The 22,162-nt window shown below is 35.8% G+C and overlaps 1 protein-coding gene across 1 annotated transcript in view; it reads left to right on the top strand.

Annotated features, from left to right (window-relative positions):
- The window catches only part of THSD7A (thrombospondin type 1 domain containing 7A), a 487,237-nt gene that overhangs the window by 356,099 nt on the left and 108,976 nt on the right, over positions 1–22,162 (top strand). The window contains exons 7-8 of the mRNA XM_007191805.3: positions 9,014–9,208; positions 19,289–19,523. Of these exons, the coding sequence (XP_007191867.3) occupies positions 9,014–9,208; positions 19,289–19,523 (430 nt within the window). The remainder of the gene's footprint in view (positions 1–9,013; positions 9,209–19,288; positions 19,524–22,162) is intronic.

Below are 22,162 nucleotides of genomic sequence, written 5' to 3'. Positions count from 1 at the left end.
TCTAGGAGGTGGATCCAAAAAGATCTTGCTGCAATTTATGTCAGAGAGTGTTCTACCTGTGTTTTCCTCTAAGAGTTTTATAGTATCCAGTCTTACATTTAAGTCTTTAATCCATTTTGAGTTTATTTTTTGTGTATGGTGTTAGAGAGTGTTCTAGTTTCATTCTTTTACATGTAGCAGTCCACTTTTCCCAGCACCACTTATTGAAGTGACTGTGTTTTCTCCATTGTATATTCTTGCCTTCTTTGTCATAGATTAATTGACCATAGGTGCATGGGTTTATTTCTGGGCTTTCTGTCCTGTTCCATTAATCTATATCTTTGTCTTTGTGCCAGTACCATACTATTTTGATGACTGTAGCTTTGTAGTATAGTCTGAAGTAAGGGAGCCTGATTTCTCCAGTTCCGTTTTTCTTTCTTAGGATTGCTTTGGCTATTCGGGGTCTTTTGTGTTTCCATACAAACTTAAACATTTTTTGTTCTAGTTCTGTGAAAAATGCCATTGGTAATTTGATAGGGATTGCATTGAATCTGTAGATTGCTTTGGGTAATATAGTCATTTTGACAGTATTGATGCTTCCAATCCAAGAACGTGGTATATCTTTCCATCTGTTTGTGTCACCTTCAATTTCTTTCGTCAGCGTCTTATAGTTTTCAGAGTACAGGTTTTTTGCCTCCTTAGGTAGGTTTATTCCTAAGTATTTTATTCTTTTTGATTTGAAGTAAGTGGGATTGTTTCCTTAATTTCTCTTTCTGATCTTTCATTGTTAGTGTATAGAAATGCTAGAGATTTCTGTGTATTAATTTTGTGTCCTGCTACTTTACCAAATTCATTGATGAGCTCTAGTAGTTTTCTGGTTAAAGCTTGTATTATTGACTACATTAAGGCCTGCAGTTGGAAAGTGGCTGCTGACAGGGAAGGAAGGCAAGTTTTTATCTAAGGGTCACCTGTTTCAATTTTGCCAGGATTGTGAAGAATGAAAACACAGACAGAGACTTGAGATAACAAAACAAAGAAAGGTGGCAAGGAAAAGAACAGAGTAGGGACATAAAAGATAAACTTATTGAGGATGGAAAGAGTTTGAAGAAGATAATCAGAAAGGAGGAAAATTCTGAAAAAAAATTATAGTATGAAGACCCTAAATTGTTTAAAGATATTTAAAAGTCAATAGGTAAAAAATGTTTATATTTTATATAGCGATAAATAATATCTTTAATTTTTTAATGTATTTTCTTCATCTATATATATAAAGAAAGAGAAAGTGAAGCTAAAGATAACATTCATATTATAAATTGGATATAAATTGGTTGGTCAAAATAAAAACTGCACCAAAGTTACACAAGTAAGGAGGACTTTAGACTGTTACACTGGAGAGAAACTAAAATCAACTCTGCAGAAATGAAAGATGTTTTTTAAGCCCTGAGGTGAGCTAGTGGAAAAACACTGGAAGATGTAAGAGAAGAGATTGATCAATGGGATGTGTTGAGCACACTGAGTTACTCCTGAGTTTGCAAATGTTTTCTCTGTCATTAGGCCATCTGTGTTTGCTAGTTGGTGCCCAGTGAAGAAAATAGGTACCTACCATACTGGGAGATCAGGACATTATCTTCTTTGATGTTTCCGTGACAGAGATGGTTCCCAACTCTTGAGAAAGACATTTTCTGGTTTGTAAAACTGGCAAGAAGCTAGGAGAAGATTTACACAAACTTCAAAGGGGCAGAAAGAAAATTTACAGTTGCATTTTTTCTAAAATAAATTTTCTAAGTAAAGGGAGGTCAGGGACCTAGAGTCAGGAAGAAACCTGTCTAAAGTTTAGTCAAACTGTGGGTAATGGTAAGGCCATCTTGGTCAGGTTCTAGTAAACCATCAATTGGAAATATATTGGGCTGGCCAAAAAGTTCCTTTGGGTTTCCATAACATTGTACAGAAACCCCGAATGAACTTTTTGGCCAACCCAAGCCAATATAAACACCAGTGGCTTTTTCAGGAAAGCAACTTATGTTCTGGGATTTCCAATTCATTTTTTTCCCTCATCCAACAAATATTTTCTGCAAAACTCTTTAACAATAACTGAACCAAGGACTCCAGATATAAAGATGTTGAATAAGACAATATATCTGGTCAGAAGGTTCTCATAGGCTAATGGAGATAAAGGTGAGTAAACAGACAAGTATAAAAAGTCTTAAAGAGTGTTATGTCTACAACACTGTGGGAACAGAGAGGATAGAGCACAGCCCCATCTGGGCAGTTTGAGAAAGAGAAGGTTCACAGAGGAAGGAAATCCAGTCCTAAAGGATGACTTAGCAAGATGATGGGGCAATGAGGCATGGAGAAGAGTGTACAGGAAATGACAGAGGAGTGAGAAAGCAGCATGTCAGTTCATGGAAAAGCAAATAGCTTTCAGGGGATAGAATTTAGGGAAAACATGAGGCAATGGTGGAAGATGAGAATGTCCTCTGCTCTAGTAAGAATTTGGGCTTCAGCTGATAGGTATCGGGGAGACTGTGATGCTCATATCTGCATTTTAAAAATACACCCTTGTGTTCAGGATGGGTGATTGGCTGCAGAAGAAATGGGGCACAGCAGGAGGCCAGAGGAAAGTGTGAAATGGTGTGCAAGAGAATATGGGGTGAGGCAATACTTAGTATGTTGAATAAATCAGACTCACTACCTGGATGTGATTGCAGAGGGAGTGCAGGGATTAAAAATGATTTGGAAACTTCCCATTTAAGTTGAAGAGATGTATAGCTTCTCTTCAAGACGGGGAATGAAGAAAGAGTTATAAGATTCAATTCATGAGTCTTTTACTTCAGTAAGCTGAGAGTGATTCTGGACTTACATGTCTTACAGTTGTTTTAAAGCTCAGATAAGGTGGTTATATGAAAATGTTTTCTAGGAGATCTAGGCAAATATGAGCCTCCATTCTTTTCCCATCTCAATTGTTTATTGAATTTATATTGGTTATCAATATATAAGTAAGTATATGAATAATGACTTTTACTATCAAAAGTCAGTATGAATTTTTAAGACAATTTCTGAAGAATACAAAAGACATTGTCAACTTAATAATAATTCTTAGGGTTACTATAGAGTTTGTACAGGTCCAGCAAGAGGAATCTGATCCCAAGGTTACAATACTAGAGACCTTCTAAATAGTATGCTTTTTAAAAAAAATCTTGACTCTGTATCTGGTTTCTCTCTACTTTGATTTCTCCTTTTTGCTTACCCTCCTCTCAATTTCATTACACTGATGAGTTTTGATTTTGCAATGGCTTCTGGAGGTGCACTGCACATAGTGCTACTGAGACTGTTAAAAATTAACCATAGTATAACTGAATCACCTTGCTGTATACCTGAAACTAACACAACATTGTTAATCAACTATACTCCAATATAAAATAAAATTTTTTTTAAAAGTCAACCATAGCAATCTCCACATTTCTGTGATTTAAAAAAATCAGGATGATGCCAGGGGCATTTATGGAATAGGACTAAACATACATACACCTTACATTAAAATACAGTTCATTATATTTTTAATGTATCAGTGTTCTTAACTCAACTCCTAAACTATAAAAACCTTCATAAACCAAGGTTTATCTTTTATATTACATTTAAGCTTCACCACAATGAATGCAATAAACTTTCAGTATATACTTTTACCAAGAAAAGAAAATGTCTATCCTCTAACCCCAATTCTCATTTTGTTTTACTTCTCTGGAAATCTTCATGAATTTTTAGTGTAATTACTTCAAGCTGATGTTTAATTCTCTTATCCTATAGTAGGAAACGCAATAGAATGAGAGGAGATATTTTAGAAGAGTTCCTGAGAGTTTGGTGGTTTCCATGAAAATAGATTAAAAAAGGGGAAATTTGGGAGTTACTTTAAAGTGCCAAAATACATGTTTAAGTTGATTAAAATGATAAATTATTTTAAAATTCTTAAGATTATATTTATGGAGAAAAATGTTAAATGAGTGTCACCAACTTAAATATTTAAATATATTTTTGAGTTCATAAAAATAAATAAACCCAAGCATTTTCATTTTATTTCTCAACCTCTTGCTAAAGTGTTTCACCACCAAGTTTGAATAAGATATGCTTCAGTTAAGGCTTCTAAGTAAGATGTAAATTGTAATATGTGGACAATGATTCATTCATTTACTTCTGTGTTATATATTTCATGTAAAATATGCATTTTTTAAAGATTTGGTTAAAATGCCTAGAGCTTAAAAAAAAAAAAAAAAAGCCTAGAGCTTGATGTGGGGTGAGGAGTGAGCATGTTACATAAAGGCAAAGCAGTCCTTCGAAACTTTTCATGTTGGAAATGCATGCCAAAAAATATAGTATATTTAATACACAAAGTCAAGCATGAGAAGGATTCTAAGTGTTGGCATCACATTCAGAATAGCAAGAAATTAACCTCAGAAAGATTAAAGAAAAAAAAAAAAACAGGTTGCATTGGTCCATGCCTTCATGAGTTGTAGAACTACATCATTCACCATCATGATAATCGGATGTGTCTGCCCAGACTTACGGTGATGCACATTCAGATAATCAGGGTCTCATATGGTTCTATAATGGAAGCCTATGGTGGTTGAAAATGTCCTAATAATAGGGCGGCTGATATGGAAAAATGGAAATTTCCAAAGTGCTAAGCAGCAAAATTTCCATTTATTTCTATGGAAAGATTATAAATTAACCTGATATTTGGATATGTTTATGTTTAATTTCCTGCTATATATTCTGATACAGTGTCACGCAAAACAGTTCTTATCTACTTAATGTTTATCAACCAAAAACCTTTTAGTGTGAGGAAGAGGGATGAAATTATTTTCTGCAGCTCTTACAAGTAAGGAGCTTATTTCCAGGGTCACTTTTTATATAAAAAAATAAGACAGAAGTAACAGCCTCAGAAAGTGACTGGAGATGACAAGTTATGGAGTTACCTGTGCTAGCTGTAGACCCAACATTATTTTTTCCCTAATGTTTCCCAGATGACTTATGCCAGGAATGCTGGAGATTTAGCTTAAAAAGAGCAAGGCTTCTAAGGGTTCCATTTAATGGTCAATTAGCTGAGTTTATTAACGTGTCCATTGAATGATCCCATGTTCTCACAGATCCATTGCTGTTTGTTCAATAGTCACAAGCCAAAATATGTAACCCTGGATGTATCAACAGTGCACACTCTTTATATTTGAGGCTGAATGTTGCTGCCACCACACATCTCTGTGCCTTGAGAAACAATTTAAAGTGCTGGTTCCTTGACTTCTTTGCAGACAAAGGCTCATCCGTTCTTATCTCCTTTGGCATCTCAAGTTCTCCCTACCACCATAACTGTTAAAAAGGTAGACTGGGAAGTTGGTTAGAACTCAGTTCAAATCTCTGCTTCTTTAGTCAAACTTCTGCTAATTTGAGACAGTAAAATTTAACTTATTGAGCTTGAATTTCCTTTAAAGTGAAAAATACATATTAATATCCATGTCAGAAATATGCTGTGAAAGATACAAACTTTCAGTTATAAAATAAATAAGTCACGGAGATGTAATGCATAGCATGCTGACTATAGTTAATAATACTATATTGCATATTTAAAAGTTGATAAGAGAATACATCTTAAAAATCTTCATCACAAGGAAAAAATGGTAACTATGTACAGGGACAAATGTTAATTAGACTTATTGTGGTGATCATATACAAATATTGAATCATTATGTTGTACACCTAAAACTAATGTTATATGTCAATTACACCTCAAAAAAAAAGAAGGCTGTTGTCACAATTAGCTGAGATGATGTATATAATATTCATAGCATGGTGCCTGACCAAAGATGGGCAATCAGTAACTCTTCATTGAATGAATGTTTTCACCCAGGTATAAAGAGACGTATAAAGGGAAGTCCCACAGAGAAGTGAATGATGTTAGGTAGGAAATCCAGATGAATTCATTTTATATAGCTGCCCTTTCAAGAGGCAATTCAGTTCTAATCAAACCACAAGAGAATAAAGGCAAAAAAATCTTAGAGCAATGCTTTTCAAGTTTTACCTGTATACAAATCAACCAGGGATCTTTTTAAAATGCAAGTTATGATTTATGGGTGGGATCTGAGAGGATGCATTTCTAGCAAACTGCAGATGAGGCATATGCTGCCTGTCCACTGAACACACTTTAGCGAAGTCCCAGACCACTTGAATGCATGGTATTTTAAGAAATACTGTACTTAAATCCATATTTGTCTAGTCCAACATTCTGTTTCCTAGAACAACAGCTTAAAGTTAATTCATTTATTCACATAGTAGATTATCTAGTGTCTACTAGGTGCCAGGCACTGTTTTAGGTTCTAAGTATAAAATAATGAACAAGACAGATAAGAATCATGCCCTTATTGAGTTTGTACTCTAGTAGTAGGATCAGATAATAAACATGTAAACAGTTAATTAAAATAGTTTCTAGTGGTGATTAAAACTATCACGAAAATAAACTGAAGTTACTGTGAGATTGTGTATGGTCAGTCAAGGCTCCCCTAGCAAGGAGACAATTGAACTGAAACCTGAATGTTGAGAAGCAGTCTGCTGTGTGAAGGTGTGAAAGTTTCATGAAAAGGGAAGAGAGAATGCAAAGGCAACAGTGAGATTGGTCTGTAGGAGGAAAGGAAAATAAGTCACTGTGGCTAGGGCATAATGCCATTATTTGGATGCAAGACCGTGATGGGCAATCAGGAGCGATTAGAGGGGCAAACAGGGGCAAGGTCACACCTGACAAAGTTGTGGGGCTGTGGCGGGGCGGGGGGGGGGATGTGTGTAGAGGGGGGACTGCCAGGGAGGAAAGTGAAGTAAATGCTGAAATCTTGGAGGTTGGATCCAAAGTGGATCTTAACAGCTCCACAGAGGGTTAAGTTGGACTCTAGAAGGAATTGGCTTACAGGAAAATACACCTGACTAAGCAGAAAAAGGTGAGTGAAAAAGATCTAACATAAGGTGTGGGACACAGGTTGGGGGAAAAAAAAAAAGACTAACTCAAAAAGCAAGAAAGGTTAAAATTGTACATCCCTAGGTTTACACTACAAGAAACAGAAATGTATTATTTATGTCATGCAAATTAATGTAATAGCACACAGGTAGCACACTCTCCTCTAATGTTGCAGGATGAATTAAATTTTTCTGAATAGAAATGATTAAGTATTATAGAAAACACGAAACTATAATTCCTGGTTGACTATAAGCTGTAGCCCCAAACTTGCCTTACTTTTCACAGAATATTGGAAATGAAAGTGAATGAGAGTAGATAGAACAATAAAAGATAGCAACAAAGGAAATAAGACATATGCAGGCCCCTCTTTGCACTAAGAAAAAAGTCTAGTACACTCAAGAGTCATTATGTAAATTGTAGAATATTACATGTTTTGGATTATAATGATTTTTGTATTGTATCTACCATACAATCTATCACGTCATTTATTGGGATATAAGCCAAACTCTAAAGCCAATAAAAGCAGAATGAAAGGAGATCTTCTCACAGATCAGAGTAACTAAAGAAGAATGAATAATATAATGATGACCCAACAGTCATTTTAGTGAGTCTTACTTACTAGTGAGCAAGCCTAACAATTTAAAGCCTTGCAAACTAGTGGCTATTAACACGTAAGTGCATTCCAATTGACTTCTGATTTTGCCTAATGATTTAAGGCCCTACAAACTAGTAGCTATTAATGTTAGAGCATTTCCAGTTGACTTCTGATTTTCTGTCTTTGTTTTTCAAATACATGAATAAAGGACTGTCCATTCAAATGATGCTCCTAACCCTCCGTCAGTGACCAACAGCTTTGAGTTGTTGGCTTATAGCAACGAGGAAGGGCATGATTAGTCACCCTTTCTCATCTGAATGCCTAATGCCGCAAGGCACACGTTTCTGATACACCCATCCAGAATTTTATGGATATATTCTGTGGCAAAACAGCAGATTAATTTTGCCTGTTTGTATCTTGTTTTACTCTGTTCCACTGACCTCATTAGCACCTACACTTACCAGCTAAGCCACAGAGTTCAGACGTTTTCATACTGTATTTTGGTCACTTATTTGTAATTCTTCTAGTTTTCTTTGGCATTTATTAGCAGCAACAATATTTTCTTCCTCACTGACCTTTTGTATATAGCCTTTCATTTACTCAAACGCTAGATGAGTGCCGGTCTCTAGAGCTTTGTGAGTAACAGAAAGAGTGGAGTGAGATGAAGCTAGAAAAGAAAACAAGAGCCACATCATTTGAGGTCTCATGAACTTTTGAGAAATCTAGCCTTCATCTTAAGAGCAGTAGAAAACTACTGAAGAGTTTTAAGCACTGGAATGACACAGTCTTACTTCTGCCATTAGATTACCTTGTTGTTTTTTCCCCCTTTCCCAGTGGGATCACTGTAGCCAGTGGTTTTATACTACTATCCTATTATTTATGTTTCCTGGCTATTTCCAACTAACAGACTAATTTTTTTAGTGAAAGAAAAAGGTTGCCAATTGTACAAAAAAAAATTCTCTGGGAGACACAAGAGAGTTTGCAAATAGAGAATATGAGTTGGTTCAGGAAAACAAATGGTACATGCTATGGATAGATTCATTATTTGTGAATGATGGCTTATCTCCAATAATAAAATAAAGGGGGGTAGACGTATTTCATTGATGCTCTTTATTGCAAAGATTAATAATACAAGTATAAAAATCACTTCCTGGGCAGGTATCACAGCATAAAATACTTGTAGCAATGTGCTTGATCTACACACCCAAACACTGATAATAAAGAAGCCTCATTTAGGGATCGATGGAGCGATCTATCTATCTTATCTATGTATCTATTCCTTCCTGCTGTTCTTTTAGCATCTGGCTATAGTATGCAGTGACTCTCTTGGTTTTGCTTTTAACTAAGAACAAGAGGGAAGTAACCTAGTTTATCTTGGTGCCTGGTTTCAGTTGCTCATTTTACATTATTTTAAAATGATAGACTGTTGGTGATGATGTCTTTCCCAGGAGAAGAAGTTGACAGACAGCTGTGCAGAGACGCCATCTTCCCCATCCCTGTTGCCTGCGATGCCCCGTGCCCCAAGGACTGTGTGCTCAGCATGTGGTCTGCGTGGTCCTCCTGCTCCCACACCTGCTCAGGGAAAACCACAGAAGGGAAACAGATACGAGCGCGGTCCATCCTGGCCTATGCAGGAGAGGAAGGTAAGGTCACCAGCTTCAGAAGGGACTTAGGTTTCTTCCAGAAGTTGGGGTGCATTTTCTTTGTGTAGCCTGGATACAATGATGTTTTACAAAAATCAACTTCCAGAAATCCAGCAATCCAAGAAGATTTAATATCTCTTGACATATTGGGCAGCTTTCTCCTGTTCCCCAAAATTAACCTTGAAGATAGATCTTTAATCAAAAAGACTTTGAAAAGTGAACTCACTTTGCCTTTTCTCCCTCCTAATAATTCAAGTTCTTTCTACTTCAAAGTGTTAAACCTGTGAAAAAATTTGAAAATGACTCTCCACATTACAAATGTCAGGTTTCATTGTTTTTTCTCTATTTCAGTAGTCAATTTTCCCCATGAAATCATATTCTACCTTCTCATAAATAGTAAGCTTTATTTTAAATAATCACCAGCATGACTGTTGCTTGACTAAAAATTACATGGATTTTTCTAGCATTCAGGTTCCTGAGCATAGGCTCTGAGATCCAGAATGTATTGTGTTCATTTTTAAAATACATGGCTCCTAAATCACTTCACCCTTTTGGGTGAATAAAGCACAGGTTTTTCATATATTCATAGCTCAGTTGTTCAAGCTTTATTGTCGAGAAATACAAGGCTCTTGGTAATTGTCTCTCAAGCTTGTATCCAGATGCTAATTTGGCCTCTGTGTGACTGGGTGATATAATGTCATATTTAATCTTGTCATTCTGGAAAATAACACAGGAGTAAGGAAAACGTAGAAATAAGTCAAGTTCTGTCACATTAAGGCATGTTCTGTCTCAAGAATATAGGCGTATGTTATTTAAATGTTATCAGGCTGAATGACACTTCTCCATTCACATTTAACACTAGTAAATAATGATTTCTATTTGTAGTAAGCACATGTTTCTTTATGTAAACCTCCAAGTAATCAATTTTGGAGGAGTTTTCATATTGCCTATTTCATTTTTCTGTTTATGAAGCATTTTAGTGATAGAAATCTGCTAGTATTCTTACTTAATCAAACTTGCTATCTGTGTATGTGATTCTATCCAAAAATATAACTACCGTGGACTTAAGACATAGGAGAAAATTTAACATATTTAAAGTAGTCAACCTATGAGAAAATTTAGAATTTTCTTTAAAGTGTCCAAAAACGTTTTTCTTGTCACCTCAATATAATTTTTATTATTTGCTACCAAGAGAAAAATGTATCTATGGAACCTAATAGAAAAATAGAACCTTTTAGAGACAAAATTATATTCCTTATGTTGTCAAACAATAACTCTAACCTTGTATAGATTATATTCAGACTTCACACTCTGTCAGCTCAGATTATGTCTTGGGCTTCATTAAAATTAGATCTGTGGTCACCCTGCTTCCTATAAATCCATTATGCTCTGCAGACACTTGCTGTGTGACTAGTAATAAGTGACTTTTCGCCCTATGAGTCACATGGCTGAGATTTTGCCATGCTTGCAGAACTCACCAGATCATTATTTCTATAGACATGATGCTTCACACTGAAAGGTCATGGAATGCTTTAAAGGCAAAAATTTACGATTGTTGTTTGGTATGTATCATCCACTTAGTTTGAAAGTGTGGGACTTCGATAATTTTTAATGAAGGCTAATAGCTGCATCATAAGCAACCCATGCTGGAAAATTACAGATGTGTATATAGTTAATCATAAAGGCATGAATTCGAAACATCATTTTAAATGGAAACTGTAGAGGAAACTCTGGCAATGAGGAATCTGCTGCTATTTGTCTCTTAATAACAGCTACAAAAACTGGTATAATTATGTGAAATATTTAATGAAGAATTTATCTTTCAAAAACGATATAATACCTATTATTTGCTGGACACTGAAACACATTTTCTTTTCTTCAAAATAAGCCTTTTCTAATTCTGAGCTATTTTTTAAATGATTTAGAAACTGCATTTGCAGGAAGTTTTAAAATATGCCAATTCCCTGCCAATTAGCTAACCCTTTATAATTCTACACAAAAGCAGGTATTTCTATTACTCCCCAAGAATTAGTATTTTGTATGTGTAATAAATGTTCTTAATTATCTGTGGATCAGAAAATTACTGTGATAACCTTAAGGGAAAAGATCACATTAATAAAATTATATATTGAGTAAACATAAGACATGAAATTATACAACTTTCTGGTGAAATAACTTACAGGACAAATGTATTTATCTGGATTTACAAAATAAATGCTACAACCTATACATTTGTACTTTTGTTTATCTCAGTAATATAACCTCTTTGTATTAATAAGGAAACATTAAGCTGTACTGCAGTAACAGCCCATAAGTTCAGTACCTTAAAAAAACAATTATTTTTCCCTCTTGGGAATTTTGCTGCAGTGACTCTCCAAGGCAGTCTGTCCTACATGAAATGTCTCAGCATTGCACCTGCATATGAAGGCCTACCTCACAATCCTCATGCCGGAGGAAGAAGATAGCTGGGGAATCTATCTGCTGATTTAAAAGCATCAGCAATTAAATTCTTTGATCCAGAAGTGATTTGTGTCATTTCCACTGACATTTCATTATCAAAGCAAATCATATAATCATGACTGGAAGTTGAACCTAATTTTAAGCGGGGCAGAAGAAATATAGTCCTACTGTGTGCTAGAAAGAGAGAAGTGCTGGCTACTGGTCTTACCCCTGGCTTACCGGTCTTTTTTTTTTATATGTCTGTATGCATGTGTGTGTCTACCTCTTTGTCTATATGTATATCTATTTCCATATGTGTGTGTGTGTGTGTGAGATAGAGGATTATTCCATATGGCCCCAGTGCAGTAGATAAGCTCTCCATTGTTAAAATGTTATGACTTATTATTTCTTTGTTCCTATTAAAAGAATGATAGAATAATAGAGTAGCACTTCCTTTTCCTCATGTTATACTTTCTTTTTGCTTTCCTTCCCTTCCTTTCTAGGCTCTGTATCTCTCTTCCTGAACAATTTTATCTGCAAAATCATTAAGTGGAACCAAGCAGTTGAGCATCTGTGCCAGCAGGTGGGGGGTCTGCAGTGGTCCAGAGTGGGTTGTCAGAGCCCAGGCTGAGTGAGATGAGCATCCCCAGTAGGAAAAGGATGGCCTGGCATGAAGTGTCAGAGACACTGAGAAGTCTAAAGGGGTCAGGAGGTGGGGGGGGGGCATGGATTATATAAGAGGGTAAAAGCAGCGACCCAACACAGGATGCCAGGGCACGAGCAGGGTGAAGAGAGAATCCCAGCATTGAAGCAGCCAGCCCAGTGTGGGGTGTTGGAGCCAAGCAGGGATGAGGAGGGTTTCAGTAATGTGGGGTGGCCGAATGCAGGGTGTCAGAGTATGGGCAGAGTGATGAAGATATCCTATGGGTACAGCAATGAAGATGGCAGTGAGAGATTGGAATAATCTGGGGTGGGGGAGTGACCAAATAGGTACATGTATTAAACACAATAGGAGTTGGGTTTCTTATTGCTAGAGAAGGAAGTTATAAGTATGTTAAGAAAGAAAACTAGAATAAACCCTATTGTATTATATTGGAACTTGAAGGTATCAGTGTGAATTCATGGTGTCCAGTTTATAAATCTAGACATAGAAATAAAATACAAACATAAGTATGATATACATTCATATTATGGATGTATACATATATTAGCTCTGTCCACTGAACTGACACGAGAGCAGCAGGACCGTAATAGCAATAAGTGCATTCGGCACTCAGATCTTGGTGTCTAATGCCATTCTCCAATGAAAGGAACCAGGGCTTTTTGGAGAAATAGCTGATTCTAAGGCTGAGATAGGAAAAGTACAAGATGTGCCTGGAGAATCTTGTGCCAGAAAGGAAGGAAGAGGAGAATATGTCAGAAGGTCACAGAAGCTAGCTTGAAGGGTCTCCCACTGGCCACATACAGGAACAATGTGAATGCCAAAATAACGATAACAGCTGGTTATAACTCTTTAAATAAGAGAGGAAACCATGGATCCATACTTGATATAAATAAATGTATTAATTGAAAGTCTGATGAAGAGCATTATATTTACAATCTTAAGTATCCTCCTAATGAAGAAGTTTGACAGACACCACCTTAATCCAGTGATCAAGGCTTACATCATCAGTAATGGGGCACATGCAAAGCGTGTGTTCCTGGTGTGGTGCAATGAGAACATGACATCACACCTGTAACAGCCCTGTCACAGATACATATTGTAGAATCTAATCATGAGGAAAGATCTGGCAAACCCTAGCTGAAAGACATTGTACAAAATAACTGGCCCTTAAACTTCAGAAGTGTCTAAATTATGAAAATTAAGGAAAGACTGAGGAAGATTGAAGGAGACTAACAAGTCATAACATCTAAATGCAACACTTGATTCTGAACTAGGTCCTTTTGCTATAAAGAATATTTTGGGATAGTTGGCAAACTTGAATGGGTCTGAGGATTAGACGGAAACAATGTATCAGTGTTAATTTCCTGATCTTAAATATTGAATGTGCTTATGTGTAGGAAAATGCCCTTGACTGCAGGAAATACACATTGAAGTTTTTAGGGTAATAGGGTATCATTTCAATAACTTCTTCCAAGTGATCCAAGGGAAGAAACTATTGATAATACTTTTAATTTTCCTATAATTATTGAGGTTGGTTCAAAGTTAAACAAAAAATAATAGAATGAAAACAATTTGAATACAATTGCTTTTCATAGCATCTTGAGTAACATTATGTAGCCTATTACTTTGTGTATCGGCAGTACACAAAAATGTCATAAAATGCCTCTTATTGAAGTATTATCATTTGGAAACCAAATCACAAATGATAGCAACTGGAGATAGATAATATACTGGAGAAAGTAAAAATATTTCTTTTCAACTTAAAAAATAAAATTGTGTGTGTGTGTGTGTGTTTGTGTCTTACTTCCAAAGCCTTGACTTTTAGTTAAATAAGATTAGTAATTTGCTTTTTGATTTGTTTGATACTTTGAGGTAAAAATCTTCCTTGTATTTTGTAAAACTACAGGGTGGATTCCAAGAGCTACTTCACAGTTATTTCAGGAGTTCTAAAAGGATGCCGTCTTTTAACATTTAAGTCTGGCATATTTTTAATATAAATAGTAGTAAGTTGAATTTTAATGAAAAATTTAAAACTGATGTTAGGTTTATGGCCTTCTCCATTTTTTTAACTTGTGTTACAGATTCTTAACAAACTTGGTTTAAAAAGGAAAAATGATTTTCAAAATGTTTTCCACCGAGTATAGCAGTAACTTGTTAGTTCTCATTATAGATTCAATTATCCTTACAAAGCAAGAAATGAGAGAATATTTATTTTTGTAAAGTTCAAAATGACCTGATATTATAACTTCAGCAAAATGTTAGTGTGTCTTTACACCTGCTTTGTACATGCAGAGAATGGAGACAATTGAATAAAATTAGGCCAAATTTTTTCTCAAATAATTAGTATCTTCAAAAATTATATTTTGCGGTATAAAACACTGGGGAGAGGAATATTTCTATTTTATCTTGCTTAGTTTTTATAGTTAAATGATTTTAATTCTAAGAATCAGGGAGTATTTATATTTCCTAGAGGAATTTGAAGAACCCAGGATCTATTTTATGTGTATATACACACATAACTGTGACTTCTAAGCAAATACTGCCACTTCCTCATCTTCCTACTACTGACTTTGGAAAAGGAGTTCTGCTTCAGTCTGTTCCTACAGGACCACCAGACAGGATTTATGCAGACTCCACACTGGGACGTCTTCTACCTTTTACTACAAGGGGAAAAAAGTAGAAGGGGTAGCAGCTGCAGCAGAGTCTCTTGAGGTTCTCTATGGCTAACGCACTTCCAATTAAATTCCCTGAAATCATGCCATTGCCAATGTTCTTTTCATCCACAGTGGGCTGCTATCAAAGTGATTAGGGCTGCAGTAGCAGGCAAAGTTACAAGTATCTTAAAACTGTAATATATAGTACACTGTAACTGCCTCTTCTTAGCCTGAGCCCAGTCTACTTCCTTATTGCCAGTAACTTCCCTGTGTGGACTCTGTACTCCAATTGACTGCATCAGTGTTACTAATTCCCAGGGTCATGCCTGCCTGAGTACCCTTGCTTTTATTTATTTTTTCTTCTGCTTAAATAAAATCCTCCCTTCCTTCTCTCCCTTCCCAGAACTCTGCTTATTAAACTACTACTCCTTCAAAACTCATATCAATGCCTTATCTCAATAACCTGAGTCATTTTTAGTACCCCCCCCAAATTAATGTAATCTTACACTTTTGAATCCCAATTATACTAAATACCTCTTTTAACATAATTATTATATTCTACCTAGAATTATACTCATTTTTTTGCTCAACTTATCCCCCTATTACTTTTCTCCACTGCATTGTAAGATCCTTGAGAGTAGCAAGATTTATTTCTAACCCCTCTAGATATCCCTTGAAGCACAGGTAACCATTGCATATTGCAGTCAGTACATAGGTTTCTAATTAATGTTTTGAAAAAGTTCTTTTTTTTTTCAATTGGCCATCTAAATTGTAAGGACTTCAATGCCAGACCCAGTAACACCATAGTTCTGTTAAATGTTTCCTAATCAAGCTTTTTATGGGCTTGATGTGGGGAGGAAAAGTCACTTTTTCATTCCTAAGAGAGAAGTTTCACATAATAGTTGGTATTTTTATATGAACATGAAAGTTTATTTATATAGCAGGATTTCATCAAAGTATTATAAAGTCTTTCCTTTTGGTGGAATGATAGAAAATCTAAATAGTCACATTAGTATGAAGCATATGTTTTTACATATAAGAGGATTTTTTTAAAAATACGCTTATCACTAATTTTGTCACAGATGACATTTTATAATCTCCTCAGTACTACAGAAATGGGAATATTCCCAGATGTCTGGAATTAGATCTTCTGATAAATAATAAGTAAATTCAGTATTATATCTATCAATTTTTCAACCATAAAATTATTCCCCAAACAACATGACCATGCTGCAGTGACTGATTACTCCAAGCCATGCTTTCCAAATTGCCACATTGTTATTATAATTAAGACCACATTGGGGCTTATCTGTGCAAGTATCTTGACATCAGCCCAAAACTGCTGATGTGGCTTTAATGTGGATTGGGGCAAGAAAATAAATAGTCTTTATGTCTGTAAACTTAACAGTTATCTTGTAGCTCCTGGACACGTTATGCTGATGTTGTAGAAGTTCTTATTTTTTTCAAAGCCAAGCAGTGAATTCCAATGTCAAAAGCAATTCAGAGTTTTAAAATCACAATTTAAATAGCATACGTATACTCAAAGTGAAAATGGGGTAAGTAAAGACACACATTATTTTGTTGAAGAAGGATAATTTCACCATTAATATGAAGGTATGGTTAAAATGGTTATGTAAAATGTCTACAATTAGCATGTGTTTTCCTGAGAAATAAGGCTGGACAAATCTCGAGCCTCAGGGAAATGAGTAATAGAGTATTCATTTATTTCTCCCCAATCCAATTAGGAGGTTTAGGAGTCGTTCCTATTCAAATCCTAAACTTATTGCTTCCAGTGATGGAAGATAGGATATGAACTGTGACAGATGTTTTCACCTTCATGAAGCAGGGGACAGCAATGAAATGCTGTTTAATGCAGGTTATTCGGATCCCATGTTCAACACTGCATAAGTGATTATAAATCGCAGTTAAAGTCTCACGTAAACTGCCTACTGATTTATATGCTGAATAGCGGGATGTCCTTACTCACAAATGAAATGATACCTAAAGATCAGCTCAGGGTGTGGTTTTGTTTATGACTTTTACTCAAATCTCAAGCTTTAGAGGCCATCTTCCATATTAGGGTCACTAGCTATTGAATCACTTTTTCTTATTTTTTTTTTTTAACTTTTTTAGACTTGCTTTCCTAATATCTAAAACCCACCTCTTACTATGTTCAATATTTCCTCCATTTACTATTACAAATATGTGTGATGAACACCCAAGGTTTCTGCCATTCCACATGAACAACCAGTTATTTTCTGTTCTTAAGATGAAACCCAGAGACTACATAAGTTTGACTAGATCAAATTGTTAATAAAGTAAGCAATAAATTCCTCCAATACTCTGCTTTTAACAATATAAAGCTTTTTATTTTCATAGTTGACATTATAAATAAAATAGTGGTAAGAAACTTCCTAAATTCCTGTTACTGTGGCCGCATTATTTAATCTGTATGGGCTCATCCACTTGATAATTTTTAACTTGTACAGCAGCTGTGGATATTAAATGAGGTCCCATCTACAAAGTACTTATAATGGGGCTAGCACATAAAAAAGTTCCATATTGACAACTCCACACCATATTCTGTTGATTAAAGGACACATCTGTTTGACCCTTCATCATCTCTGTAATTACTACATCTTACAGTGGATGCATTTCTTAAATTTTTTATTGGAGTATAGTTGATTTACAGTGTTGGCTTTCAGGTGTACAGCAAAATGAATCAGTTACACATATACATATATCCATTCTTATTTTTTTATATATTCTTTTCCCGTATAGGCCATTAAAGAGTATTGAGTAGAGTTCCCTGTGCTATACAACAGGTTCTTATTATGTATTTTATATATAGTAGTGTGTATATGTCAATCCCAATCTCCCAATTTATCCCTCCCCTCCTTACCCCCTGCTAACCATAAGTTTATTTTCTACATCTGTAACTCTATTTCTGTTTTGTAAATAAGTTCATTTGTACGCTTTTTTTTAGATTCTACATGTAAGCAATATCATATGATATTTGTCTTTCTATGTCTGACTTACTTCACACGTATGATAATCTTTAGGTCCATCCATGTTGCCGCAAATGGCATTATTTTGTTCTTTTTTATGGCTGAGTAATATTCCATTGTATATATGTACCATATCTTCTTTATCCACAGTGGATGCATTTTTAAATCACTGTGGCCAAGCAGCAGTTATAACACAGTTTTCATTGCTAGTACATGTGAATTTCATTGTTATTCCTGGGAGCAATAGCAACCTCATGATATTTCTGCCAAAAACAGAGAAACAAAAACAGCTAAGGGCCATTTGAGGAAGGAAAATAAACCGTTCCTCAGTTGCTTGCTTAAACCTCTCATTCATAGACATTTTCTGGTATGATTAAAAATGCAACAGCACCAGAACTTAGAAATGGGTACCAGTATCCTGGAAGAAAATGCTGGAGACAACAGGGGAACACTCTTGAAGAAATCCTGCATCATGAACACATTCGATGCCACACAGATGATAGTGTAGGAGAACACAAACTTTGATGAGTGTGAGTCTAAAAGCTACTTGAAAGATTTGGATTCTGAATGTAAAGAAGTTTTAGGAATACCTTCCCTTTTAAAGTATGTAAAAGGGTTATATTTTTAAAAATTATGTCAGTAAGTCATACAAAGCTATTTCAATAAGCATACAGTAAAAATTAGAGTTGATAAAAAGTATTGTAGTTTAATTTGCAGCCATTTCTCTTTCTTTGGGACACATAAAATGATGGTCTATCCCACAGTCAATCACATCTTAGATTTGAAGAAATACGATATTATCATTACTACATGGCTTCTCCAATAATGCTATGGAAGGTCAGAAAGCATCAGTTGATTTTAAAACCCCTGTTTCTAATCACCCTAAATCCTAATTCATTGAAATAAGCAGCACTTTGAAACCTGTAATTAAGGCTTTCATTTTGAGGGATAACATTTGAAAACACAGTGGGTTTTCTCCATCCACAGAGTCTCAATGCCCATGTTTCCCCTGGTTAGCAATTACATAGACTTTATTTGTTCCCCATTTTCATCTTCTCTAGTGAATAATGGCCTCTCTCTTTGAGGTCCTCCTGAGTGCCCCAAACCAAATATCATATATACCACATAGTTTAAATTTTAAGCCAGGCCATGCCAAATGAGATGATTACTATGCAATTTGCCTTCCTAGCAGTGCGCTGGTCACATGTACTAATAAGTGGCAGGTGTCATTGTTATTGTTAATTACAAGGAACAGAGAATGGTCAGGTTCCTGTTGGCACCATATCTAATCTGCTAATGTTGTCCATTTTTATAGGTGGAGCTCAGTGTCCAAATAGCAGTGCTTTGCAAGAGGTGCGCAGCTGTAACGAGCATCCCTGTACTGTGTACCACTGGCAAACTGGTCCCTGGGGCCAGTGCATCGAGGACACCTCAGTTTCATCCTTCAACACAACTACAACTTGGAACGGGGAGACCTCTTGCTCTGTTGGCATGCAGACAAGAAAAGTCATCTGTGTGCGGGTCAATGTTGGCCAAGTGGGACCCAAAAAGTAAGGGCTTTAGAATGACAACAGTAAATCCTGTGGCCAACCATGCAGGGATTGGCTCAGGCTTTACTTGCTTCATGAAATGAAGCATTTGATTCTTATCATACCTGGCCTCAAGAGTAAGACTTCTTTGTTTTGAATGCAGCCACTGATAAAATTGTAACAGCTTGAGAGTCTTGTACCTGGGATCGATAAATTCTCTAGAAATCTTTCTATGTGGTATCTACTTTCAGTGTTACAGTAGCAGTTTCTGCTTTTATTGAGCTAGTGAAGCAATGAAAAAACTGCTTGCTTTTGGCCTGGCTGATCAGTAATGACAGTATACGAAATCCTAGCAGTGGAGGTTATCCATGACCTCCTTTATATCCGTAGGCTATGGAGGCTGCCGATCTAGTTTAATTGGGCAGTAGCCCTCTATGCTCTGCCTTTCATTTCCCCTAGAAAGTACTATATCAAAAATACTGAGGCCAAACTTATTACATCTTTTAATGGTTAAATGAATAAGCCATTTGTTCCCAAGAGAGAGCCTTAGGATAGGATGAGTGTTATAATAAGCAGAAAAACCATCAGTTTCTTACTGTAGTTACCAGTAGAGTAACAACAAGGCAAACGATTTGCTAGAGGGGAGGGCAAAGAACTAGAAAGTTGGCATATTGTATGTGCCTTGTGAGAGATATAAACAAAAATATGTCATAGCATAACTGGGCTAATTATTTCTTAGACAAAGTTAATCAGTTATAAAAATATATGCCAAGGACTTCCCTGGTAGCACAGTGGTTAAGAATCCGCCTGCTACTGCCGGGGACATGGGTTCGAGCCCTGGTCCAGGAAGATCCCACATGCTGCGGAGCAACTAAGCCTGTGCGCCACAACTACTGAGCCTGCGCTCTAGAGCCCGCAAGCCAAAACTACTGAGCCCGCATGCTGCAGCTACTGAAGCCCACACGCCTAGAGCCCATGCTCTGCAACAAGAGAAGCCACCGCGGTGAGAAGCCCGTGCACGGCAACGAAGAGTAGTCCCCACTCTCCGCAACTAGAGAAAGCCTGCATGCAGCAAGGAAGACCCAACGGAGCCAAAAATAAATTAATTAATTAATTAATTAAAAAAAAATATATATATATATATATATGCCAAGAGGAAAAAAGAACTCTACCTTTTGAGATTTAGACAGCATAAATCTTTTAAAATTCAAATCATCTTAGCCATGTGAAACATGGAAAGTAAAACCCATCAGTTTGCATTGGTATAAAAATGGCCTCATAATTTCCAAGTACTTGGCTAAGTGCTTAGGTATCATGTGTGATCTTAAGCATACTACTTAACAGATTCTGGCTTCAGTTTTCAAAAATTTTCAAAGGGATTTAATGAAAAACAATGTAGTAATGTAAGCACTCAATAAACCTTAGAAATTATATTTTCTCTTAAAAATTTGAGATAGTTCTTAGTGTTTCAGGGAAAGGATAATAATGTAACTGATATATGACAAACTCCAGGGGATAAATAAGAATCCCATTATGAGTTGTTTTTTTACTAATGGCCAGGGTTCTGGACATTAGCAGTATTTTGTCCCATACTTTATTTGTTTGTGTACTTTGAAATTAAGAAATATATTAGAAAATACATGCCAAAAAGACTTGAATACATTGAGAAACAATTCCACATGCTTAATAGGTAGCCCCAAACCAATATTTTAATAGAAATAATGCTAAAGTTGTAATGAATCTAACAAAGGATATTAATGTGCAGTGTATTAAAATTCAATAGCAGTAACAGCAGAAGCGGAAGTCCCAAGTGCTGGAGAATTGTGGGTCTTTCTGGGACAAGCAGAGAGGTTGAAATATTCACTGTAGAGGGTTATAACCTGACCAACTTGTCATGGTACAGATTGAAGGGTTATTGTGCTGAGCTTCTATGGGTAAGCTCACTCTGTTCCTATTTTGCAGTTAATCACTTTTTAGATGTTGCTGTTGATATTTTCCTCACGCAAACTACAAAATATATTTCTGAGCAGTGGATGTACATATGCACAAGCCTATGTGTGGAAAAGCCTGGTGGATTAATGTTATTAAATCATTCAGTAGAAAGGATATCCTGAAGCCCCATGTCAGACCACCACAATAATCCATTAAAAATGTGCTTTACCCTTGCAGCCTTTATTCAATGACCTGGATACAAGTATAGATTTGTTAAATCAAATGGGTTTACTTTGCCCTTAAAGTTCTAAAAAATTAAGCAAATACTGTGAATTCAAAAGAAAATGTTACTACCCTTATGCCTAAATACTAGGTTAAATTCAATGACTGCTTTTCAGTACTAGGCATTTGAAACAAAAATGCAAATAGAAATCTTGTTTTAAACTCCTCTTAATAAAACAGATTACTGTGCAATGGTAAAATCAATGTTATTGATCTTATCTATCCTCCGAGTAACAAACTTCAACTCCTATCACATCTGTTTAATTTGACCTTGAAAAAGATTTGGGGGAAAATCAATTCCTTGATTTAAACCACAGACACTAAATACAAACAGTACAAAGGAGAAAAGAAGCATGTTGACTGAACCAATTGCCTCACCAAAGGAAGTCTGAATTCATTTTACTGGATGTAATCTAGGCTGTATAATTTATCTTTGTGTGTTCATT

The sequence above is a fragment of the Balaenoptera acutorostrata genome, chromosome 7, assembly GCF_949987535.1.
Source record: "Balaenoptera acutorostrata chromosome 7, mBalAcu1.1, whole genome shotgun sequence".
Lineage (NCBI taxonomy): Eukaryota > Metazoa > Chordata > Mammalia > Artiodactyla > Balaenopteridae > Balaenoptera > Balaenoptera acutorostrata.
Note: the sequence above shows the minus strand (reverse complement) of the source record. Positions and strands in the feature narration are given on the sequence as shown.